Source organism: Uranotaenia lowii, chromosome 3, assembly GCF_029784155.1.
Source record: "Uranotaenia lowii strain MFRU-FL chromosome 3, ASM2978415v1, whole genome shotgun sequence".
In the NCBI taxonomy this organism is placed as follows: domain Eukaryota; kingdom Metazoa; phylum Arthropoda; class Insecta; order Diptera; family Culicidae; genus Uranotaenia; species Uranotaenia lowii.
The window spans coordinates 41192778-41218283 of record NC_073693.1 but is presented as its reverse complement, the minus strand read 5'-3'; the positions used below and the strand labels follow the sequence as shown (position 1 = coordinate 41218283).

Here is a 25506-nt window from a genome sequence, read left to right as displayed (position 1 = left end):
TTTCAGAGAGAGAAAGCAAAGAGGGAGAACTCCCACACGCAGAGAAAACTAGGCTTTTGAACCAAAACAAAAATGATTTTGTTTCAAAACATTCATTTTTTTGAATCTAACTCCTGTTTTATTTGAACCAAAAACTTTAGTTTTTGATTCAAAAAAATATTTTTTGAAACAAAGAATTAATTCTTTGAACTAAATATTTTTGGATTTTGAATTTAAGCAAATACTTTGATTCTAAATAAATGTTAATTGAGCTTATTTCTTTTAAAACAAAGTCAACTTTTTTTGAACCAAAGGAAAATGTTTTTAACTTGAAGAAATTGTTGGCCCGAAGTTATAAAGGCACGGCTGAGTTTTGATAGCATTTATTGCGATGCTTCAAACTAAAAGAAAATAATATAAAGATAAACAATTTTAAGTGCCACTGATTCTGTTTTCCTACTTACAATTTCAGTGAGCTCTATAGACTTTATGTTCGGCACCAACTTATTGTCTTCCAGTCGAAGACTTCAACAACTGTTGTTGTTCCTGATATAAAAAATTAATGGTTCAGTTACGTTTGCGAAGGATATAATATTAGCATATTTACGCTCTACTTTTAAGTAGTGAATGGGAACCCTTAACGATTTCCGAGTATTTCGGAACGTATATCTGCCTTTCCAAATCAGCGTTGGAAATCTCCTCAAGCCTATATAGGTTAGATTATAAATTAGTTCAGCGCATGAGTGTAATGGAAAGTTATAGCCTACCAATTATATACTACAAATCTGATTTAATCCAGCAATTCGCACTACTGCGATCTATCCTCTTTAACTTTCTACCACCTTTTTACTTTTACAAACTTTAAGCCAACTCTTCTACTTTTAATCACAAATTCCACGACTTTTCTATCACCACGAATCACTCCTTTTCCCTCTTCTTGAACTCTTCCCTTTTCCGGTTTCTCAGATTGTCAGTGTCAAGTGACAGTGAATCTGTTGCCCTTGCAGCAACATCCTCCCCCCGGTGGAATCCGAGACTGGTTCCACTTCCGTCCTGTACTTCCAACACTGCCAACTTCGATACAGGGCGGCGACATATACTACCGGATGCTAGTTGCACAATCGCCTGCCGAATTCGTCCATCTGGTGACGGAACCACTTCCAGTACTCGACCTCTGGCCCAGTTGTTACGTCTGGAACCTTCAACAATTATGACCAGCTCTCCTTTTTCGATGTTTTTTGTCTCCCCGAACCACTTCGTTCTTTTTGTAAGAGTTGGAAGGTATTCGAGTGTCCATCTTTTCCAGAATGAACTTATCTGTTTCTGGAGTACATCCCACGAATGACTCAGTAACTTACGATCGCAGACTCCACGCGCTTCCGGTTGATGAACTCCTGTTGAATTGCCTAGCAGTAGGTGGTTAGGAGTAAGTGCTTCTTGTTCCGCCGAGCCCAATGGCAAATAAGTCAGCGGTCGACAGTTTACTATAAACTCAGCTTCGATGAGGAGGGTGAGTAGGCGTTCGTCATCTAGATTTTCATTGTAGGCATCCGACATTGCAAGCTTGATAGAGCGTACCATTCTTTCCCATGCTCCGCCCATATGGGGGGCACCTGGTGGAATGAAGCACCATTTGGTATTTCTATTGGTAAATGTTGACTCCAGCCCCACGTTTATCTGTTCTCGTAACAATCTTTCCGCGCCTTGAAAATTCGTTCCGTTGTCGCTATGAAACTCCACTGGCGCACCGCGACGAGCAATGAATCGACGTATTCCCATGATACAAGCTTCCGTAGTCAGACTATAGATCACCTCAAGATGTACTGCTCTGATCGTGAGGCAGGTGAAAAGTGCTACCCATCTTTTAACACTCGCTCTTCCTACTTTAACCTGTAGCGGCCCGAAATAATCGACCCCTACGTACGTGAAGGGACGGGAACCAGAAGACAGTCGAGCTAACGGAAGCGGCCCCATTCTAGGTATTATTGGACGTGAATTCCGCACTCTACATAGTTGGCATTTCTTCACGACATCCTTGACGAACCCTCGAATCGAGGTGACATGAAACCGCTGTCTTATTTCATTTACTATGGTTTCATTATTGCCATGTTTGAATCTTCGATGATAGTCATCGACAAGCAAATACGTGACTCGATGGTTTTTCGATAAAATAATGGGATACTTACAGTCCAGTTTAGTTTTCGGCGCCTTTGCGATTCTCCCATCTATTCGGAGAATTCCGTGTTCATCGAGGAATGGGGAAAGTTGATATATACTGCTGGAACTATCGATAAAGTGTTGTCCTTTTGGATTTTGTTTATACTTTGATAACGTAACCATTTCATCCGGGTATGACTGCCACTGTACTTGTTTGAACAAGGTTCGTTCTGCCTTTCTTAATTCATCTTGCGTGAGGATTTCTAATGGGCGTTTATCATCTGAATAATTCGGTTTGGAAAAAATACGATGCATGTATGCAGTGGTTCTTAACAGACGATTCCACATTGAAAACCTTTCGACGGGGATTTGTAGTTCTGGCAAAATGATTTCACAGTGTGCAAAACAAGGGCGTAACTCTGCGGTCGGGGGAAGTACAATTTTTTTTACGGGCCACTGGTCTTCTGGATACGCAAGAAATTCGGGCCCACTGTACCAGATGCTTTTATCGTTAAAATGAGGTCCAACACCCCATTTCGTCGCTTCATCAGCTGGGTTCTGCTTTGTCGGAACCCATCTCCACTCATTTCGGTTAGTCAATTCCAATATTTCTGTGATGCGAAATGCAACGAAACGATGAAGCTTCCGTGGATCTGAGTTTATCCAACTTAACGCCGTACTCGAGTCGGACCACATAACTCGTTTTGAGATGCGCAGTGAATGAGCTTCTTCGATGAATCGGGTGTATCGAGCACCCAGAACGCAGCCTTGAAGCTCAAGACGAGGAATTGACCAAGGTTTCAGTGGTGCTACCTTAGTCTTTGAACCGACTAGCGCAATTTCGGCTGGACCGGTTGGTCTTACAAAGCGGAAATATGTGGCGCACGAGTATGCCGCTTCACTTGCGTCCGTGAATGTATGAATTTCTACCTCTTGCGCAACCTCTGTAAAATAGCACCGAGGAACTCCGATGTCGTTAATACTTTCCAGTACCTTCGTCCACTTGCTCCACAACTCGAATGATTCGTCGTCGATCTTTTCATCCCAGCCGACGCCTTTCCGCCAAATTTCCTGCATCAATATTTTGCCGAAGATCAAGTAGGGGGATAATAATCCAAGGGGATCGAAAAGTGACATGACACATCTTAAAATTTCTCGCTTGGTTGGTTTCAGTCCGTGTTCAATAATGTTTGCTATGTCACAACGCATCGTTGTAGGAAACTTGAGTTTATCTTGAGTCGTGTCCCACAGTAAGCCCAAGACACGCTCAGTTGTGTCATCGTTTTCCGGAATCAAATTTTTCACAGCTCCTGTATCTTTCTCCCCCAAATAATGAAGGACTTCGCTACTGTTAGAACTGAAGTTTCTAAGATCGAAACCCCCGCGCTGGTGAATGTATCTGATTTGCCAAGATATTGTTTTTGCTTCCTCCACATTCCGGAAGCTAGTAGCGCAATCGTCAACGTAATGCCCTTCGGTAATCTCCCTTACGGCGTCTGGGTATTGTTGTTCAAACCGGCGGGCATTGGTGTTCTTAACAAATTGCGCTATTGCTGGCGAACAGCTCGCGCCAAAGGTGGCCACATCCATCAAAAAGATCTCCGGGGTCTGACTAGGATCATCGCACCATAGGAACCTTTGCGAATTTCGATCTACTTCACGGATGAGTATTTGGTGGTACATTTCCCTGATATCCGCACACACGGCTATAGGGAATTGACGGAATCGGAAAAGTACCGTAGGGAGTGGGGTCAGTAGATCTGGTCCCTTCAGTAATACAGAATTGAGCGACACCTTCTCAACTTTAGCGGCAGCATCCCAAATAAGGCGCACTTTTCCGGGCTTTTTCGGGTTGGTTACAGCCCCCAGCGGAAGGTACCAAGTTCGTTTTGGATCGGCAGCTTCCAGTTCCGCACGGGTTGCACGGTGGCAAAATCCTTTTTGTTGGTACTCCAATATTTGTCGGGTAACATTTGCTTTGAGAGCAGGGTCTTTTTCCATCTTTCTCTCCAGACATCGCAACCTACTTACTGCCATAGGGTAGCTATCTGGAAGCTCAACATGGTCGTACTTCCACAATAGGGCAGATTCGTAGCGATCTCCCACCAAGACGGTTGCATCTTTCAATTGCTGCATTGCACGTTGGTCCATATCACTCAACTCGGTTTTTGTTGTTGTTGTTCCCACTTCTTCACTTTCGAAATAGCATTTTAAAGCATCATCCATTCTTGTGTCGCTTTCACATTCGCAAATATGATAGTTGCGAGTTGTCGTGGTCTTGCTGGCTGTTCCGCCATACACGCACCAACCTAGGCGTGTGCGAACCGCGATGGGGCCACCAGCGCTGCCTTCACGTGCTTTTAAGGGGACCACCAGGCTCAAATGATCAACTCCAATAAGCAATTGAGGATTCGCGTTTTGATAACCGATGATTGGCAACCCACGTAGGTGGTTGTATCGCTCCTTGAGCTCATTTACTGATAAGGTTTGGTCCGGTAAATTTAAGGATTTGATGGTTCCAACGTTTTCTAAAGTATATCGTTTGGACCCCTCTTTCTCCGAAATTTCAAACGAGACACGTTGCGATTCGAATTCTGTCCGGGTCACGTCGCCCGTCCATTGCAGACACAAGGGTCGTACCGAGCCTTTTAATCCCAGTTTATTCGCGAGATCAGTCTCGAGCATAGTCAACGAGGATCCCTCATCAATAAATGCATGAGTCTTAACTGATACCTTCCCTTTATGAAGTATAACTGGAATGATTCGGTATAAAAGAGATGGTGTAGAAGCTTGGTGAAACTGATGAATGACAGGGGTAACTTCATTCAAGGACGTGTCTATCGTAGGCTTGAGAATCCTGTGTAGGAGAGGATGATGGCGCTGGTCGCAGCCGTTTGTTCCACATCGATTATTATTCCGACAAGTCCTACGTCCATGACTGTAAAGACAGGTCCGGCAGAGGTTCAAATTATTGATGCGCGTCCATCTTTCGTCTACAGTCAGTGAGCGGAACTCTCTGCAATCTTTAGAACGATGTCCCTCTTTCCGGCAAACGGCACACTCAATTCTCGTCATTACGGATGACGGCACTCCTTCAAGTTCGGCTTCCTCGCTATTGTTACTCCCCCCGGTAACCGAGTGAAAGTAGTGTCGATCAGGCCGGGGTTTGGAATAACGCGTTGGGAATTCTTTCGGGTACGGAGTCACACTAACAGCATCTGCAACTATTTCGTTCATAAATGAGCCAAACGTCTGTAGGTTAACGGTATCGCTGACTCGACGGTAACGACCCCATTGCATTTTATAGTCGTCTGGTAATTTTCCGACCAAATACTTTAACAGTGTCGGGTTAGACAAATGCTCCCTCAAATCGGCAGCTTCAATGTGGTCACATAGGGCTTGTACCATTGTGCCAAAATCGATAAAGGAAGCTATTCTATCGGCCCTTGGAGGTGCGGTGTGTTTAACTCTGTCTATCAATGATTCAATTATTAGTTCAGGTTGCCCGAATCTCTCCCGTAGCGTTTCAATAACGGCTGGTACTGAAGCAGGCAAGATTAATCGACTTCGAACTGATTCCCAGGCTGCACCTGTGAGACAACGTTGCAGTCGAAGCATATTTTCGCCGTCATTGAATCCGCATGCTTCCGAGGTGAATGTGTAATGACTGAAAAACACTGGCCAGTCTACCGGGTTTCCGGAAAAGGTCGGTAAGTTCCCACCGAATGTTTTTCTAGCGGCCATCTGTTGCTTTGTTGGTACGGTGTTGGTTAGCCGGTATGGTGTATTATGATCAATTTGTTGGTCGAATTCAAATGCTAGTGCTGAAGAATTAATCAAGCAGTTATCATCTTGACGTTCTTGGATATCTGTTTTCTGTTGCAATGACTCAGTTGCGTGTTCAGGAATACGTGGCATCATTCCGACACTTCTACCTGTTAACTTCGAACGGTGGGAGTTTGTTTTCGGTATCGCTCCCTTCGCTGCAGGTCCGGTTAATGGTGGCTGTGATTGAGAATGAGGATTCTGTAGGCGATATTTTGATTCCATTGCCGACAATGATGCTGATGGTACCAGTTCATTTGGTTTCAATTGTCTTCTGTGTTCCTGAAGGCGGCCCTGGCTTATTGGCCTTCCAGTTTTCTTTTCCGCTAATTCGAGTTGACACAATTTCAGCGTTTCCTGTAGCTCTTGAAGCTGTTCTGCTGTCGGTCCTGCAGCTCCCTGGCATGATTGTAGTTGTAGTTGTAAGCTATTTAGCATCTTTTCGGACAGCTTTTCCTTTTCGCCTTTATCCACTTTCTGATCGTCATTGGCTCCAATCCTGCTTGTTGGTGGTTTCGATCTTCTGGGTGCCTCTTCAGAACCGGAATGACTGATTACCCATTCCGCGGTTCGTTTATGCTTTTCATTTGCTGGTACTTCCTTGCGTGTTTTCTCGCTGCGACGATCTTCTTCTTCCTCGTGGATTGCTTCTTCTATTTTTTTATATTTTTCGTCTAAAAACCGTTGAGCGATCTGCTCCTGTTCTTCCAGACGCCTAAGCTCCAACTCGAGCTTCGCTTTCCGGGCAGATGTAGTCGAACGGATTGATGGAGCCTTCGGTGGGGGAGGCGAACACTTGTTGCACATCCAAGGTTGATTCTTGACTTCGGGTCCTACCCCAGCACAAGAATAATGCAGCCAATCTCCGCATTTGTCGCAAGCCACTAAGTTATCGGCGGAATCAGACCTTTCGCACTCCCGACAGCTGTAGGTGTTGTCTAGATCCGTTGTGTTGAAATCATCTTCACTACTGCTCGGCATAGTTGAAATTTTTGAAGTTTGTTGGCCCGAAGTTATAAAGGCACGGCTGAGTTTTGATAGCATTTATTGCGATGCTTCAAACTAAAAGAAAATAATATAAAGATAAACAATTTTAAGTGCCACTGATTCTGTTTTCCTACTTACAATTTCAGTGAGCTCTATAGACTTTATGTTCGGCACCAACTTATTGTCTTCCAGTCGAAGACTTCAACAACTGTTGTTGTTCCTGATATAAAAAATTAATGGTTCAGTTACGTTTGCGAAGGATATAATATTAGCATATTTACGCTCTACTTTTAAGTAGTGAATGGGAACCCTTAACGATTTCCGAGTATTTCGGAACGTATATCTGCCTTTCCAAATCAGCGTTGGAAATCTCCTCAAGCCTATATAGGTTAGATTATAAATTAGTTCAGCGCATGAGTGTAATGGAAAGTTATAGCCTACCAATTATATACTACAAATCTGATTTAATCCAGCAATTCGCACTACTGCGATCTATCCTCTTTAACTTTCTACCACCTTTTTACTTTTACAAACTTTAAGCCAACTCTTCTACTTTTAATCACAAATTCCACGACTTTTCTATCACCACGAATCACTCCTTTTCCCTCTTCTTGAACTCTTCCCTTTTCCGGTTTCTCAGATTGTCAGTGTCAAGTGACAGTGAATCTGTTGCCCTTGCAGCAACAGAAATGATTCCTTTAAATAAAAACTTCAGCCTTTGATTCAAAAGATATTTTGATTTGCCTTGCAAGAAGAATACAAAACCGGAAAATCGAATAAAGTTTGGCCGGTCTTGTGAATATGTAGGTCAGAGTTAGCTATATTGGAAGGATTCAGGATGAAGTATGGTAAGTATGTTAATTAAAGAGTGAATATCGAAGATTTTCTATAAGTGATTGCGTTTTTACAGAACCAGAGCCGAAGGATGGTTTCCGTGGATGCCTCAACCGAGATGAAAACTGCGCACGATGACACCGCTCCAAATCCAGCGGTCAGGTCGCCAAAAATTTGGACCGGATCGATTTTAGTGAACTAGTTTGTGGCCAAGTGTTCATCTGTTGTAAATAAAAATAAATTTAACATATAAATTTCATTCTTTTTATTTTTTGAAATTCCTAATAGGAATTTCAAAACAACAGGAAATATGTCCTCCTAAATAACATTGTGGCGAACGAAAACAACTTTGTATCAAATGAAACTGTTTTTTGTTTCAAAGTATTAAGATTTTGATTCAAAGATTTTTCAAAAGAAAAATTCTTTGAAACAAAGGAAAATGCTTTTGAACCAAAAGAATTTTTATTTGTCCCAAAACCAAAGGAAAAAATCCTTTGTTTTTGCGGCACTTTCCTTTGAAATAAAAAACTTTTTCGCTGCGTGCATATTTGAATTGTGTGGCGAAGCTGAGCGGTACAATCAAGTAAGAGAGCGTCACACGATTTTTGATGTGACGGGCCCCCCAGGAAATACACCCGTCACCCAAATATGGGTGCCGTGGCGACGAACGTTTTAAGAGTTTCTTTAATGTCCCGCTTTTTCGGCTGTGTCCGGCTTTTTTTTCATGAAATGTCTCGCTTTTTTCAAAAAGTATCTGGCAAGCCTAGTTTAGGGTTTGCCAAACATCCACGCTAGAGTGTCCATTTCCCGGCCATTTTCCCTTTCCCGGGAATCGGGAAATCTGGTGGCCTGTTTCCCGGGAATTCCCGAGATCCCAGGAAATATTAAAAAACATGTGAAATATATGCACTTCGACTGAAATATACATAGCTTATCGAACTTTTCGTGCATACAAGCCCATAATTTGTTCAGAATGTACTCTTCATAATGTTTTTATTAGCAAACAGGTTTATTCGAAGGTTGAACAACTAGTGAAGTTTTTATTCAAACATTACGTGCTATTTATACTATACAATAATTCATAGCTTACTATAATTCAACATCCCCCCTTAAGCTATAATTTATAAATCCCCAAACTATTTCTAGCTTCGATGAATTTGGGAACTGGAACAGCTTTCGTGAAGATGTCTGCAGCTTGTTGTTTTGAGGAAACATGGGACAAAACAATAGCTTTCGATTCCACCTGCTCTCGGACGAAGTGATGGCGGATATCTATGTGCTTGCTTCTTGAAGAGTAACCCATCTCCTTCTCCGCCAGGTTTATCGCGCTCTTGTTGTCACAGCGAACCGGAATTGCCATAGACGTCCCAGTCAACTCCGCAATAAGACCACGCCACCATATAGCCTCTTGAGTGATGGCCGCCAATGCCATGTACTCTGCTTCCGTTGTGGATAGGGCTACCGTCGGTTGTCTTCGAGAGCTCCAAGCCACCGCACCACCATTGACCAGGATAACGTAACCGCTTGTTGACCGCCTCGTTTCAGGATCGTTACCCCAGTCAGCATCGCTGAAAGCATTGAACTGACTCGCGTGTTGCCTCGAGTAAACCAACTTCAAGGATTTCGTTCCGCGCAAATACCGCAAGATCCTCTTTGCTGCTGTCCAGTGGGCTTCTCCAGGATTAGAACAGTAGCTGCTAACGGCATTCACAGCATGGATGATGTCCGGCCTGGTACATTGGGCCAGAAACTGTAGACTCCCCATCAGTTCACGGAATGGAACACGCTTCATCCGCTCCACTTCTTCTTCGGACTTTGGACACATCTCTTTTGTCAATTTCTGAGTGTGATCCAAAGGGGTCTGAACAGGATTACACTCCGACATATTGAACCTCGCCAGGATATCGTCGATGTAGCTTTCCTGGTCAATTCCAATCTCGCCTTCTTTTCTGGTGATTCGTAGCCCAAGGATTTGTTGAGCCACTCCAAGATCCTTCATTTGGAATTTTGATGCTAATCCTTGCTTCACCTTAGTGACCATCTTCTCATCATTTGAGAAAATGAGAAAATCGTCCACGTACACCGTCAATATCAGCACCTTGGATCCTTCCGCTCGATAGTAGACGCACGTATCATGTGCTGATCGAGATAGACCCATCTTCCGCAATTCCTTGTCCAGCTTACGATTCCAGACCCTGCTGGCCTGCTTGAGACCGTATAACGCTTTCTTCAGACGACAAACACGTTTCGTTCCGTCCTCGAAACCTTCTGGTTGGCGCATGTAAATTTCTTCGCCCTGGAGTTCGCCCTGAAGAAACGCTGTCACTGCATCGAGTTGGTGGATCTCCAAGTTCAGCTCAACCGCCTTCGCCAGCAAATATCGAATTGTAGCGTAACGGACGACCGGGGAATAGGTCTCCGAATAGTCGATGCCTTGGACCTGGGAACACCCTTTGATAACCAGTCTCGCCTTAAACCTTTCAATGGAACCGTCTGCGTTGGTTTTCACTTTGAACACCCACTTGTTATTCAAAGCCTTTCGTCCTTCCGGTAAGTTGGCCATCTCCCAGGTTCCATTTCTCTCCAGCGACTTATACTCCATCTGCATGGCCTCGGTCCATCGTTCTCGTTGTGGATGCCGCATCGCTTCCCCGAAGCTTTCAGGCTCGGTGATTGGCTGTGAAAGGGAAATCTGCGGAAATTTCTGGCCTAATGTTGATTTGGGAGAAAACTTGCCTGTGATCGGGCGCTCCCGATCACTGTGCCTCGAATCATGTTGCTCGCCAACGGACTCTTCTGATCGTGAGGGGAGCGCAGTAGGTTTTCTTAAATTGCGACGAACACCATCAGTTTTCGGATGCTGAGGAAAATCGAATTTCTTAGGGAAGACACTGTACGTAACTTCATAATCAGCATACTTGCCTGGTAACCGGCGCTCCCTCGCGCTGCGCCTGACCACCCCCGTAGGCTGTGGATCTTCTGAATGCGGAGGGAGCGCAGATGATGCGCTGGTTGACTCCGCTCCAGATTCCACCGTCGTTTCGTAGTCTTCGTCACCCGTGAAAGTTGAATCACACCAGATAGATTCATCTTCACTTGCCTCATCCTCAAGCTCTTGTTCGATTTCCGTTTCGACTGCTTCAGTCGAGAATTCCACCATCGGAGTTTCCGTTTCCGTTTCTGGCTTCTGGTTTTTCTCAACTCCCTCGCACAAAAAAATCACGTCTCGGCTAACAAACACCTTACCAGTTCTTTCGTTGTACATTCGGTACCCTTTGGCGTTGGTGGCATACCCGATGAATAAACAGGATTGAGATTTCGGATCCCATTTCTTCCTTCTCACTTTTGGTACGTGAGCCATCGCTGCTGTGCCGAAAACTCGCAGGTGCGACAGATCTGGTCGAATCCCTGTGAATTTCTCTTCCGGCGTAACCTGGACTCCCTTGGATGGCGATCGGTTGATTAAGTAAACCGCTGTACCAACTGCTTCGGCCCAAAATCGTTTGTCCATGCCAGCGTCGAACAGCATTGCCTTCGCTCGCTCAATGATGCTTCGATTCATTCGTTCTGCCAACCCGTTTTGCTCTGGATTGTACGGTACCGTCAATTCGTGGCTGATCCCATTCGCCTTGAGGAACTTGAAGAACTTCTGCCCGACGTACTCCTTTCCATTGTCACTTCTCAAACGTTTCAGTTTCAAACCTGTTTGAGTCTCGACGAACGCCTTGAAATCTTGAAACGCGCTCAGGGCTTCTTTCTTGGATTGCAAGAAATATACAAACGTCTTGCGGCTGCAATCATCGATGAAAGTAATGAAGTATTTACTTCCACCGATCGATTCTTGCTCCATCGGACCACACAGATCCGAATGAACCAACTCCAGAACTTCCTTGGCTCGGATTCCCAACGCTTTGAAAGGCTGCCTTTGATGTTTGCCCTCGATACATGGTACGCAATGCTCCATATTTGCATCACGGAACTTCACACCTGTGGCCAAATTTCTCAACTGTTTCAGGCTCTGCACGTTCAAATGACCCAAGCGACGATGCCACAATTGCAGTTCTCCTCCGGTAGCAGCAACACACGCAGTCGGCTTCCTGACCGCGTTCAGCTGATATAGACCACCATCTTCTGCTCCCACCGCGACCAGCTCACCTGAGCGGACGTTGACCACTTCACAAGAATCGCTCATGAAGATAACCTTATGACCTCTTTTGCAGATTTGGCTCACCGAAAGTAAGTTAACGGCGATATCTGGAACACAAAGAGTATCATTCAACGTAAGAGAGCAAGATGTACCTTCAACTGCTGCTTCGAGTTCAACGTTTCCAATGGCAACCACCGGAATTTCATCGCCGTTGGCCACGTGGATGGTTTCTGACATCTTTCTGCTGCCCGATATCATCGTTTCCTGACGACACATGTGGGTCGTCGCCCCGGAATCAAACAACCACTTATCGCACTGATTTGGTTGCACCCTTGCTGAGAAAGCGGAATTCCTGGACTGCTTCTTGAATGTTCTGGAACTTCCTGGATTGCCTTGATCCTGTTTGCTCGGGCACTCTGATGCAAAATGCCCCATTCTGTTGCACTTGAAGCATTTCACATTCGCTCTACCTTTGGACGACCGTTTTTGATTGCTGATGAACGCACTTTTCAAATTCGACGACTTTGCCACAGAATGAACCTTAACATCCTGCAAAATCTTTGCCCTAACTGCATCAGCCGTGATGTTCGTCCCGGACGCCTCCAGCCCCATTATCATGGGCTCATAGTTCTCCGGCAAACCCATGAGAAGGATACTCGCCAGCCACGTATCATCCACCTTGAATCCGACTTCTGCAAGCTTGTGGTTCGTCGACATAATTTCATCGACATACTGCTCCACGGACTTGCACTCCTCCAAACGAATACTCGTTAGTTTCCGCAGCAGACCCATTCTGCGGGTCATTCCGCCGTCCTGGAAAGCACTCTTGAGATTCGCCCACGCTTGTTGTGCAGTAGTTGCCTCCTGAACCAAGCTGTAGTTTATTGGTTCTATTCCAAGGCAAATGGTAGCTAGCGCCCTCTGGGACACTTCCTGGTTCACCAAGTCGTCATCGTCCGCTTCCACGACACTCCAGCTTCCTTCGCGAATCAATACCATTTTCATGGCAAACGCCCAGGAACTATAGTTCTCACGTCCTCGGAGCCTTTCTGTAACCGGCAGACTAACGTGACTTGCTGCGGCCCTCGGAACAACTGCCACTCGATGAGAACTCCGGTCGTTGGAAGTCATCTCTGCTTCAATGTTCAACACGTTTTTTTTTTACACTTGACTTGACAAAATTTTCACTGTTTCTTCCAGCAAACAAACCGCTATAGCAACGGTTGTTAGGTAACGTGAACTGGGTCCATAACCTATTAGCAAACAGGTTTATTCGAAGGTTGAACAACTAGTGAAGTTTTTATTCAAACATTACGTGCTATTTATACTATACAATAATTCATAGCTTACTATAATTCAACAGTTTTTAACTTATTTTAATCAAACAAGTTAAACTGTTTTCAACGATGATATATTAAAAACAGTATAAAGAACTTTAAAAAAACCTGAATAAGTCAAATGAAGAATTCATCCATGCAATTAGGGGTTGTTTAAAAAATATGTTTTTATTTGTTTGATTATTCCAACCATTTTTCTTTTTTCTAACACATATTTGCTCTTCATATAAAAAACTAATTTATTCTTCATTTTGAGGATTTGAAATTTATCTGGCTTTCAAAGCCAAAGGGAAACAAGGGCACGAATGTTACATTCGAGAATCAGTCTACCTGCTACGCAGTTTTTCATATATTTTTCGAACTTTTGTGGGGTTTCGTTCAATGAATACGGTGTGGAAATACATATAATCTTTTTAAACTTACCTATTCGAATATAAAAAAAGTACCTACCAAATGGCTGCAAAATCTCTACTGCCACAGGAATCGGCATATTCTCAATCAGTTTTGTATGGCTACATTTTCAAAAAGAACATCTTCCAGGCTTTTCCAGAGAAAGAATTTTATACATGTCGGGAATTACCGGGAATGAAACTACGATTCCCGGGAATTGGGAATTCCCGAATTTTTCAATTTCCCGGGAATTCCCGCCCGGGAAATCCCGGAACGGACACTCTAATCCACGCAGAGGAAGGAGGGGATCTAAAATCGCATTTTTCTATCCACGTGGTATCTGAACGGCCTCAAGTAAAAAAAAGCTTTGAATAGCGAATGACGACTCTGATACCAAAAAACCGTGCTAATTTTGGAGAGCCAAGACCACGTAGAGCAAGATCTCAGTGTGTTTGTTGTGCAAATGAACCTTCAAAATGCTAGTTATTTCCAACCGTGTAATATAAATTGTTTTTTTTTCTTAGCGTGTTTTACTGAATAGTTGCATTTCTGCCGCAGAATTTGATGGTGGCGCTTTTGGATTTTGTCCGTCGATTTCTGCAAGAGTTCCGAATCTTGTAATGGATAATTTTTGGTACTACTCTACTAGTCAATTTTCTTAATTAGTAATTTTTTAACTTAAACGTGCTTAAACGTATAGCCAGTTACAATGAACTATTAAATTAATTCAGGTTGAGGAATTACTTACGTACTTCATATCGATGGTGTTATATTTGAACTTGGTCATCTTGGGGTATTTCAGGCACTTCAGGTAGGTATTTCCTAAAGCAAACTCGTTGATCTCCACGTTATAAGCTCAACGAGCTCAACGTGGAGTATTCCTTCTGCTGTTTCCAGTTTGGCACTCTAACCACACTTATTACATTACCTTGCCGCAAGTTTATCTGCCGATTTTCTCAACATTTCTTGTCATCCGATAAGATATTCCACGTTCCACTGGTCAATAGTTATGCACGCTATACTTAAGCACCACTTTAACTGTTTTTCCGGTATTTTGAAAGCTATTTTTTCATTTAAATGAAGACGAACTACAATACAATTCAGTTTGAATACATCAGATTCGAATTCAATTCAAAATTTTCTGCTAGTTCTAGCTGCGAACAGCAGTTGGCGCTGCAGTTAGAAAAATGAGCTTCCTTCTTTTTTTCTGCCGCAGATCGATCAGAAACTCAAAATGAGATGTGAGCCGAATTTAATTTAGTTTCACTACTGGCCACTAGTTTTAGCAGTATTTTGAATATGTGTTTACAATTTTTGTTTATACCTGCGTAGCTGTAATTTGTAAGGTAACATTCGTCATTTTCGGGTTAATTGTTTCGTATTTTCTTATAAAATTACCATTTTATTTTTTCAGATAATGGAACCCGTTTGAAGAACTTTCTGATAAACTCCCCAACTCCTTATTTTGGTTCGAATGATGGAGATCAAACTTGATGGGTGTCGATTATGTCTGGAGGAGCTGAGTAGTGCTAGCTGTCATCTGGAGAATCCAGACCTCCAGGAACAAATGAAGAACGTATTCTATTTTCCGGTTAGTTTCAATACTATCTATCAAATGGAATACTGGAAATTTGACCTATGAAAAATTATAATATAAATCTCGCGTGAGCTTTCATTACGTCGAATGAAACAGAAACACCGAACCGAAAAAAACGCTTCTGAAATTTGAAGAGTGTTTTTCAAATCCTATTTTCATTCCTCCGCCGATAACCCTTCAAAAAATACGCAATATTCATGGAAACTAATTGTGTCAGATATTCCACATTATGAATTTATTTTTTTACAATTTTTAGAGCTATTTTTTAATCATAGAGAAACATACGACATATTCAAACATAAATCGTTCATACGTCTGAACACATTCGTCGTTTGGAGGGGAAATTTGTTTCATTCGTCTCTTTTCTTTCGTCCTTTGATTCGTTCAACTTGCACTTACGCCCAAATGTTTCTGATGCAAATACTATGGGAAATTTTCAATTTTCTCGGCGTAGTGGCTGTTTAATAAGTGAAAAATCTAGTGTAGCGGTAAATTGGTGAGTAAATGCATAATGAAATGTGTGAACCGGGTGCGCCATCGGTCAAACCAGCTCGCTGCTGCTGATCAGCTTTCTGTTGCCGACCAGCTGGAGGGGAAATTTGTCTGCACTTACGCCCAAATGTTTCTGAGGCAATTATCGGTAAATTTTCAATTTTCTCGGCATAGTGAATTTTAACTTATTGAGTTGTCCAGTGCAGCGGTAAATTTATTAGTGAATGCGTAATAAAAGTGTGAATCGGGTGATTGGATGACTAACAGCAGCAGGCTGCTGCCGCTCAGCCTGATGCAGTTAGTAGTTAGGTTTGCTGCTACTGCTGCTGTTCGGTTTCTTTTCCTTGCTGCATTATTTTACAGCGTTCCAAAGCCTGCTTGAGTATCGATTTAAGAACGCTTGAAAAGAAGAATCTGAAATAATATTCATTGCCAGGTTGATATTCTGAAAACCTCTACCTGTATACCTACACTTGTTTGCTCATGGAATCCATAGCGAATGTGCTAGTGTTTTCTTCCTCTGCACATTCGCCGTTTGGAAGAAGGGACGTAAGCAACATTGAAATTGGCAATCAAGGTTTTGTTTCATTCGTCATTTTGGAAGTCTTAAATTTTATATATTAAAAGGGTTTAAATTGATTGTTTTATCAATCACATAGGTAGATAATGTTATAATGAAGCTTTTTTAGTGAATATCTCAGTTTTTCAAATTTTGTTTCATTCGACGTAATGAAAGCTCACGCGAGAAATGCAGTCTCTCAAATGTGTATCTATCAAAATCTAGAACACTTATGATCGGATGTCTTTCAGATTGAACCAAAATCAGGGTGCTCTAGCAGCGTGTGTTCAACCTGCACGTTTGTCATTGCGGAATTTTATCAATATGCCGAGAAAGTTCGTCAAAACCAAGATAATCTCAGTATTGCACTGTCCACTGATGTCAACTGTAGCACCAACACGGAGTCGCTCATCAAATCTGAACCATTGGAACAAGAAGATGGTGAGTCGGATTTACCATTGGAACCGAAACAGGAAATGCTCACAGACAGCGATAACTTCAGTGATATGGAAGTTTTTGCCGATAGCTACGAACTTCCCACTAAGCGTCGAAGATGTGCTCCGAGGAAAAAACAATCTAGGAAGGGCAAGGAAAAGAAAATTAAAACGGAAAACGAGGGGTGCTCACGAAAACAGAAAAACAAGGAACAAATCGAACAAGAAGATAAAACTTTAAACGATTTCTTCCAGATGATTTGCGAATTGTGTGAGCACAAAGCGGAAAATTTCAAATTATTACTGAGTCATTTCAAAGAAATTCACCTGCAGCCCGGATATGTGGTTTGTTGTAAGAAAAAAATCTATCGGCGCTTTAAGTTGGTGCAACATATGCAAACTCACATAAGTCCAGACGGGGAGCTGTGCGAGATTTGTAACAAAAGTTACAAAAACCTACGAATGCACAGGGTTGCAATGCACGCCAAGCAGGAAGATAAACACTTCAAATGCGATCGTTGTCCGAAGGAATTTAGTCAAAAGGGATTGCTCAGGGCCCATTTGATGCGGCATGAGAAGGTTCAATGCCCACATTGCGATATGATGCTTTCGAATAGCCAATCATTGGCTATCCACATCATCAATAAACACAGCAATGTGGACCGACGAATGATTTGCGACGCCTGTGGTCAAGAATTTCTTAACAAGCTGTGCTTCGATCGGCACGTTAAAGAGCACATGGGCATAGAAGTACACAAAAAGTTACAATGCCACATTTGTCAAAAGTGGTTGAAAGGCGAACGAGGGCTGCAGAAACATTTACAATTTTCCCACTATGAACGAGCCCAAACGCACGAATGTGACGTATGTCATCAGCAATACCCCAATTCGCGAGCATTATTTGATCACAAACGCTTGGTGCATGTCCGGGCCAAATTCGAGTGTGATTTCTGCGGGAAGCAGTTCAAGCGAGCTAGTAATCTTAAGGTGAAGCTTTATCTTTCTTTATATGATTCGATTTTACCAATCCGAATATTTTCTACCAACAGGAACATCGGACAATCCACACGGGGGAACGGCTCTATAGTTGCGATTATTGTGGAACGTCGATGAACTCTAAAGCGAACCTGTATACTCACGTCAAAAAAACTCATCCGACAGAATGGGCGGAAAAGAAACGTCTAGCTGACGAGTCTCGTGCACCTAAATCCCAATCTTAATATCTTCTTCAACTAGATGTTTAAGACATGTACTCCTGATGTTTTCAGTATTAGTATTAGTTGTATTTATGAATAGGCGAAACCACCTAAGCTTACAGACAACTTTAGTCACTTAATAGCGAATTCCTAATCCCAAATAAGTCTCCCCAGGGGACATTTGGCCCAATCGAGCATATCATCCGAATTTACCTGATTCCAAACGCCGCAGCTAACGACAGCATCCTGATTTCGCGCACGCTTCCCGCTGGGTTCCGTGCTGCTTAAAACATCATCCAGAGTATACACCTGAGAGTGATCCCTCTTACGAGCGGCCGTTGTGTTTTTGGATTTCGTATCATTTTCCGTGCTTCCATCGTCCTCGTTCAGTGCCACCAAGTAGTTGACGGTGTACTTTTCGGCTGCCGATTCGATAAGTTCTCTTTGGTCCAGTGTCAGCGTGGGCTCCGCAAGGGCTAAAATACTAAAAAAGAAATTTTTGTTGGGATACTTCATATAAGTATTATGTTTTCTGATACATACATCGGCAGTACGTCCTTGGTATATTCATTAACGTGCAGAAGGCGCTCCATCAGATAGCTCCTAGATAATCGCAAATGCCACGGGCAATCGATTGACATACCAATAAGGATGGTATTCTGTAAATCTACCCTCAATTTGTTCTGATACAATGCTTTCACTTTTTTCGACATTTTTCTTGTGTGTTCTCGTTTGCTAAAACGAAACGAATCGTGCGGTAGAGTCTTAAGCAATTTTTTAAACTTTTTCAATAGTCGAAAAGCCAGTGCAATTTCTGTCGCCCAATATCGAGCACCCATACGACGATCGACCTGTTCCTGATCGTTTTCGCACATTTCCAACAGTTTTTCTAGAAATGTTTGCACATAACCCTCGGCCACAAGCGTCTGTATGAAAAATTGATGGATTCTGGCTAGACCTTGAGTGTTACCTTTAGCGGGGGCCTCCAGAAAGTAGTTACAATTAAGAAAGGTTTTACAAACCGTTGTAACGGTTTCCGGGCATTTGGGAAGCTGAATTTTTTCTGCCAAATAATGGACCACATCGAATGCCAAAGAATTCAACAGGTCCGTTTTATTCGCCTTGCAGTGATCTTGCAGCAGTTTGAAGTGTTCCGGTGAAAGTTCTGTTTCTGCTCCACTTAATGTTTTACATCCTTTATGCAGTGCTTTTGTGACGATATCATAGATTTGAGCTAAGTATTTAAGGTCTTCCACATACTTGGACCCTAACGTGTTGCCTTTTATTTGTTGGGAATCGCAACTTTGAATTGATTCCAACTCTCTGTCCCAGAAGTTAGTTTGTAGCCATTTCATACAATATTCGGCTGATTTCCGGAAAACGTCCAACGAAATTGAGACGGAACTATGAGCACACAAGTGCCGAAGTTCTACTAAAAATCCTTCAATGCCAACCTCTTTCACCCGATCGGCCATGGAACCTTTACGGCCTGCACCACTTTCCTGCCGAGACTCGGTAATGAAATTTATGAATCGTGTAAACGCCCCCGCATACAGGCTACGTATTTCGGTCACATTTTCTTCCTTGCCTTCCTTTTGACATTTTTCATCGCATACCTGCACTTCCAGCACCGCCAGTGTACATTGCACACTGATCGGAGTTTGGCGGTATTGCCGAATCTTCCACACTTTCAACTGACGTAGGGCTTGCTCTCTGGAAGCGGTGTCGGATTTCGGGGAGCGGTAGATTTGATTATAAACTTGCTGGAATTCATCTCTAAAAAGCGAAGCGAATATTATAAGATCATTGACTGGAATCGCATTTAAAACATACTTGTCCTTCCAAGCTGATATATGAGAATGTTCCCTCCGTTTCTGATCTATGGAACTAACTGAAGTGTCCTCCGAACTCACAAGTTTTTTCATGGCACCTTTTGTAGAACAACTTTCTGTTAAAATAAATTACGTTACCTGCAGAAATGTGCGATCGTTTCGAAAACATGCGGTGAATCGTTGCGTTGTTATTGTTAACACAATTTTTCAAGAGGACGTATGCAACCTGTGTTGCCAGGTGCCCAGATTTGTCTGTAAAAGCAAGACTTTTGACCCTTCGTCCAGATATTGGTCAGACACAGATTTTGCCCAGATTTTTTATCAGAGTGCCCAGATTTTACAGACTTTTGAAATTGAGTGATGAAATCAGTATTCATGTATCGGATTTGATCCTGAAGTGCCAGATTAGACTGAAAATCTCGCTTGTATTCATGGGTATTCGACCAATCATTCATAAACATTTTTTTTGGCATGGTACGTGGTAGGAAACAGTGTTAGTTATGTAGTTCTCAACTCGAAAATAACCCGAATACCCACCCCCCCACCTCACACGCATCGAAAAACTTCTTGTTCAGTATCAAATTTGTGATCTTCCTTGTGCACAGACACACACAGACTGTTTTTCAAAATTGCCCAGATTTTTTATCCTCAACACCTGGCATCCCTGTATGCAACGAATGTTATTTTCTGAACATGCGACTTGGCTGACATCTATTGGGCTCTAGCATTAACTCTACAAGCCAGAATCGGCTTACATCTCAACACGAGCACCTGTAGACAACACGCTAATGAAAAAATACTAATCAAGCATTAACGGCGTGTTCGTAAATTGATTTTTTCTATCGAAGTGATTTTTTCTATCGATGTTGGCGTTCGTAAATTAAACAAACTGTATGCAAAAGCATTGGAAAGTGATTTGACATCAACCAAACAAATCGATGCATCACCCAAACAAATCAGTTTACGAACACGCCGTAAATGTACATATTATTACGGCGTGTTCGTAAAATAATAATTATTCATTTTTTTTGGATGATGCATCAGTCGATCCCGTTAGTATGAGCTTTCATAACCATCGATGTATAAAACAAAATGTAAACAGCTTTATTACAAGAAAGCATAAAAACTAGCTGCGCACGCGAGAATTAGAGCGCCTTTTAATTTTTTACGAGTTATCTCTTCATTCAAATCAGTGGTTTTCAAAGTGGTCCCTACCCCAGAGCGGCGTTGAGAGCCTGATAGGGAGCGGTGGAAGGGCTCAGAGTTCAGGAACAAATTGATCAAAAATACCTTTAGAGAGCTCTAGAATTTCTATAGACGGGGGGCGGTAAACTATGAAGTTTCGAAAACCACTGATTAAAATAAAATTAAATAAAACAATGTTTCCTTAGAAATTTTGTTTTTTTTTAACCTAAAACCATGCATCGGTCGAACACGTTTCAGCCATCCGAGATCATGATCACAAGCCTAAACTCCAAAAATAAATAAATCTGAAATATTAATTCACGTGTTAAATAATAGAAGCTATTTTAGTTTAATTTCACTGATTGCCAGACCAATATGGGCTGCTCTAGCTAGAACTATCGCGCTAGTACATCGTACTAGCTTACTGATGACGGGAAACTTCAAAATAAGGATTTTCAAAGTTTTATGAGTTTTATTGTATACAAAACCTTAAAGTCACAAAATAATTCATGAAACTTCATAAAAGCATATTAAAAGAATTTCTATTTCTTCCAATTACAACCTAAATTAAAAACAAGTGTTTCAATAGTTTTCCATTTATATTCAGTATTTGTGTAAACGAAACCTTAACATTATACAAGTATTAATATTTTATATAATAATTCATGTAAAGGTAATTAATTTAATATTAATTACAATTCATTATAATTATAGGTTTTCTTGTTGTTGTTTGTCAGCGCCATTTGCATTTTTTTTCAATCATTGTGTATAGAATAATAATTTTATTATTCTGCTTGTTCTACTAGATCCACTAATAATATATATTTGAGTCCTCAATCATTCCGGACTATGCATCGCCAACAAACGCACCCACATACGCACACAAAATTCGACTAATTGCCTTTTGTCTCATTCCACTATTCGGCGAAACTTCGCCTTTTGTTGGGAGTATACAGCTCCCGTTATTATATTAAAAACTAATACACATCTGACCAATGTTTCTTGGTTTGATTCGGTGATTTACTTGCGTTTCTGATTACTGTGAAGTTTCAATTTTTTCTTCTTAACACATAGTTTCCTTTGAGTAAATTGTTTTTGTTTTGTCACTCTATGTATGGTTGTTTATTTGAAAAGATTTTATCATCATTACGATCTCTCTCTTTATAATATAGAATAAAAATTTTGCTCTTGGTTTCTTCGCTCGTCTCATAATATTACAATTTGGCCTAAACTTACTTTGTTAGAATTTCTGTTCCGTTTTATTTGTAAATCTTTTGATCTTATTACTTCAATTTCATTTTTCAAGTAACAAATTTCTCATTAAGGAAACTTTTCATTTCTTTCTCGAGTACGGAAAATATCATATTTGTTTGATGTTTTCAAACTTTTTTTTTCAGTTGTTTTAGAAAGCTTTCTAAATTTCGGGTCTATTGGTTCGTTTAAACACGTCCCCTCAGATGTGATTGATGGATAAGCTTCGTGAGCAGTTAGACTTTGTCTAACTGCGCCCCGCTCTTTTTCATTCGATGGTTTTACCCCCAAAGGAATAATTGTTTTGCTAAATTTGTGGTTGATTACATTTTGTTTTAAATATTTTGGGTAGGACGTCTGATTCAGATGGTTTCTTTCCACTACGTATTTCTGATCTCAGAAAATTATGTCCAATTACACATTTACAACAGAGTGTCAGTGCTTGTTTTAAAACTAATGAGATATATTGTTTGGATCATGTTTGCAAAAAAAAATCAAGTTTTTTTTATCATAATACCTTTATACAATACATGCGTGCATGCTTAACTTTCTACTCAAAACAATCATCGAGTGAATAACTGCCTTTTGTATGGTTTGCTTAAAGTTTTATATAAATAATTTGTTCCATAATTTACTAGTTTGCTTCTACTTAAACTTGATACTTATAAATCATCTACTGTCCTTGGCTAATGTTTAAAATTTATACAATTCCCTACTCCTGGTGGCAAGGGTTCTTCACTTTCATAAAGTGTCGCTGCAAATTGACTTGGACGCATCTCTATGTCTTCAAATTAATTGTTTATGTACATGCGGTCGCTGCAGCGATCGAGATTTTGTTTCCCATGGTTTCCTGGTTTCACTGTAGCTCAAAACACATAAAACCGCTGGAACTCCGTACACATGCATCTACCGTTCCAACAAGCTTAGTCGTCTAATCTCGTTTTGTTACGTGTTAGATATTCACTGTCAAAATCTTTTTTTTTTTGAGTTAGGTTCGCCAGACCAGCAATACTGACGCTTTTCTCTCGACATTTGGAGAAAGAAACGAATATTTTTTTTAAATAATATCAAAAAAATTCATTCAAAACCGTTACAATATAGTCGCTTGTTGTTGTTGTTGTTGTTGTTTGTTTAGAATAACTTTTTGCTCGTTTTTGTTCTTCTTCCACACAATGCTACCTAATATCACAGACAGAACATGGGAAAGTACAACCCAGAGGAACATTACCACCGAAAACCTTAGGCCAATGCGGCCGTCATGTGGTATAGCTGCATCAGCACCTGCACGTGGATCGGCAAACAAGACAATCGATCGTGCGTGTTGGAATCCATTGCTAACCATGACAACACGTTGTAGCCTTCGAGTACGAACCGCAGTACATCGGCCGTCATGTTGGAATCCAGCGGATGTTCCGTTGTCGATTGGGACTGGGCCATTGGGTCGTCATTGTTCTGCAGGATCTGGAAGCTGTTGAGATGGAGAGCTACTCGCAGAAACACTGGACAGACATTTTCCAGATGCGGACAAGAGGACCAAAACCAGTGGGGCATTCGACCTGTTGGGGCTGTCGATACCAGGTAGCCGATAGCCATTGGTTGCTGCGCTAAAGAGCCAACCTATTTTTGATTCGAAGAGAAACATACTATTAGTTGGTGACATTTTTTATAACATTAACATAAAAAAAAACTGTATTTCGAAAGGAGAAGTGACGATTAAAAACTTATGAAACATGAACTTACATCTTCTGCTTCCTGCGCAGCGTTCATATTCTGCGCACAGCTTGAGCCCTCGTCATCGGTTCGTCCTGGCCCAGAAAAGGGAACTGGGCTTCCCTGTCCCGAGTCCTGCTGCATGTTTTGGATTGGCAAATCTGAAACCATACAAAACATAATATTATTGAAATGCTCTCCAAAAAATTTTCAATTTTTAACCTACCCCAGTTATCGAATAAGTCTCCGAGCCCGTTGATGCCTTCCTCGCCACATTCTTCATCGAGTCCTAGTCCATCCATACCCTCACCTACCATCAACCCATCCAATTCGTCGTTGATGTGCTCAGCCACAAAAGCCGATTGTGCCGACTAAAGGAGGAGAAAACATAAATACATTAAAATATGTAGGTATGTTTTGACCAATGTTACCGCCTAAACTCACCTGTGTTCTAGCACTAGTCGGAAACACAAGAATATGTGTACAAGTCACATCCTGGGGAGTCGTTAGTGGCGATTGCATGGATAACTGACTGAACCGTTCATCCGGGGTGAACTGGTCCGGCATCACACGTAATTCCGAGTCCGGTTCAAGAGTAACTAAACATGCGCTCAGGATGCTGGGAACTGCCACAGGGTGCATCAGTGAACATTGTTCGCATATATCTTTGAGGTGTTTGGAGGCCTTCTGAAGATTTTGTTTACTCAACAACCAACTCCAACCCTTCAACTCCCCATGTCCAATCCTTCCGATACGGCCAATTACGATTCGCCATGGTTGCACCGTTTGCGATATCAGCCCAAGTATGAAGTCCATCAGTTTTTGTAACCCCATCCTGCGAGCAGAGGCTCTTTTCCGCCTGACTCGATTCGGAATGTCGATATTGATGGTCACCGTTTCCAAAAACTCGCCTCGATCATCGGTGGCCACCGCCAGAAGCCAGCTCTGGTCTTCACTTAGGCAGTAGCTGCAGTACATGACCGAACACTGTTGCTTAATACTCGGTTGTCCAAAGGATTCCGAATTTTCTTTCTTCTCGCTGAGTTTCGCCAACACATACGGTGGTGTGTACAGTTTATAGGCAGCGCGGTTCTTTTCATCCTTGTTTTTGATGAACTGATCTGCGTTGGCTGCTGTTCCAAAACCAGTCAGACTTTTGACGTTGTTCATATGCTGCATATATCGACGGCTTTGTGAAAAGATGCTCAACGCCTGGCACCGCATATGATCACTTAGTCGTAACCTGTTGCGACTTCGTCCAAGCTCGAGAATGTTTTCCAAAGAAATCAACTGAAAAAAAAGTTTACTATTTAGCTTTCATTCATAATGAAATTAAAAGTCCTTTAACTCACTTGCACACTGATGTTACTGCGAATAGATTCCGGAACCGTGTTCAGCACATTAGAATAGCACCTCAGCAATGAAAGACACGCCAATCGCTCCGTTTCTGATGAATCTGTTCCACAGGTGAACGGTTCCACCATGTAGAGCACCACGTGCGGTGGCTCCTTGCCGTCGTCATCGTGTTGCATCCGATCGGCAGGACTCGAACTCGAATTGTTGAGATTGTCCCGTTGCTCGGGATCTGTGTGCG

At 42.0% G+C, this 25506-nt stretch overlaps 4 protein-coding genes across 7 annotated transcripts in view; 1 reads left to right on the top strand and 3 right to left on the bottom strand.

Moving 5' to 3' along the window:
* On the bottom strand, window positions 1–4410 carry LOC129756897 (uncharacterized). Its single transcript, XM_055753944.1, has 2 exons — window positions 747–4410; window positions 1–685 (listed from the first exon to the last, which is right to left on the bottom strand). The coding sequence occupies exon 1, from the start codon at window positions 4360–4362 to the stop codon at window positions 898–900; it is 3465 nt and encodes a 1154-aa protein (XP_055609919.1). The 5' UTR covers window positions 4363–4410; the 3' UTR covers window positions 1–685; window positions 747–897.
* Window positions 4411–14802: 10392 nt separating this feature from the next.
* LOC129757159 (transcription factor grauzone-like) lies at window positions 14803–18065 on the top strand. The gene is made up of 4 exons (XM_055754285.1): window positions 14803–15002; window positions 15071–15247; window positions 16556–17725; window positions 17788–18065. The coding sequence occupies exons 2-4, from the start codon at window positions 15131–15133 to the stop codon at window positions 17956–17958; spliced, it is 1458 nt and encodes a 485-aa protein (XP_055610260.1). The 5' UTR covers window positions 14803–15002; window positions 15071–15130; the 3' UTR covers window positions 17959–18065.
* Window positions 18035–19968, bottom strand: LOC129757157 (uncharacterized). Its single transcript, XM_055754284.1, has 3 exons — window positions 19768–19968; window positions 18478–19710; window positions 18035–18418 (listed from the first exon to the last, which is right to left on the bottom strand). The coding sequence occupies exons 1-3, from the start codon at window positions 19857–19859 to the stop codon at window positions 18085–18087; spliced, it is 1659 nt and encodes a 552-aa protein (XP_055610259.1). The 5' UTR covers window positions 19860–19968; the 3' UTR covers window positions 18035–18084.
* A 1563-nt stretch (window positions 19969–21531) lies between these two features.
* LOC129750812 (mediator of RNA polymerase II transcription subunit 13) overlaps window positions 21532–25506 on the bottom strand; it is a 98319-nt gene continuing 94344 nt past the window's right edge. For all 4 annotated transcript variants that reach the window (XM_055745892.1, XM_055745891.1, XM_055745894.1 and 1 more), the window contains 5 exons: window positions 25265–25497; window positions 24357–25202; window positions 24139–24283; window positions 23943–24073; window positions 21532–23819 (listed from right to left, as the gene is read on the bottom strand). In XM_055745892.1, coding sequence (XP_055601867.1) covers window positions 23442–23819; window positions 23943–24073; window positions 24139–24283; window positions 24357–25202; window positions 25265–25497 — 1733 coding nt within the window. In that variant the 3' untranslated portion in view covers window positions 21532–23441. The remainder of the gene's footprint in view (window positions 23820–23942; window positions 24074–24138; window positions 24284–24356; window positions 25203–25264; window positions 25498–25506) is intronic.

Bases quoted from the DNA above. Each gene is read 5' to 3' on its own strand.
- LOC129756897 (XM_055753944.1), bottom strand. From the start codon at position 4,362: ATGGATGATGCTTTAAAATGCTATTTCGAAAGTGAAGAAGTGGGAACA.
- LOC129757159 (XM_055754285.1), top strand. From the start codon at position 15,131: ATGATGGAGATCAAACTTGATGGGTGTCGATTATGTCTGGAGGAGCTG. The intron at 15,248-16,555 runs GTTAGTTTCAAT...GATGTCTTTCAG, and splicing joins AGAACGTATTCTATTTTCCG to ATTGAACCAAAATCAGGGTG. The intron at 17,726-17,787 runs GTGAAGCTTTAT...TTCTACCAACAG, and splicing joins AGCGAGCTAGTAATCTTAAG to GAACATCGGACAATCCACAC.
- LOC129757157 (XM_055754284.1), bottom strand. From the start codon at position 19,859: ATGAAAAAACTTGTGAGTTCGGAGGACACTTCAGTTAGTTCCATAGAT. The intron at 19,711-19,767 runs GTATGTTTTAAA...TTCGCTTTTTAG, and splicing joins ATATCAGCTTGGAAGGACAA to AGATGAATTCCAGCAAGTTT. The intron at 18,419-18,477 runs GTATGTATCAGA...TTTCTTTTTTAG, and splicing joins ACCAAGGACGTACTGCCGAT to TATTTTAGCCCTTGCGGAGC.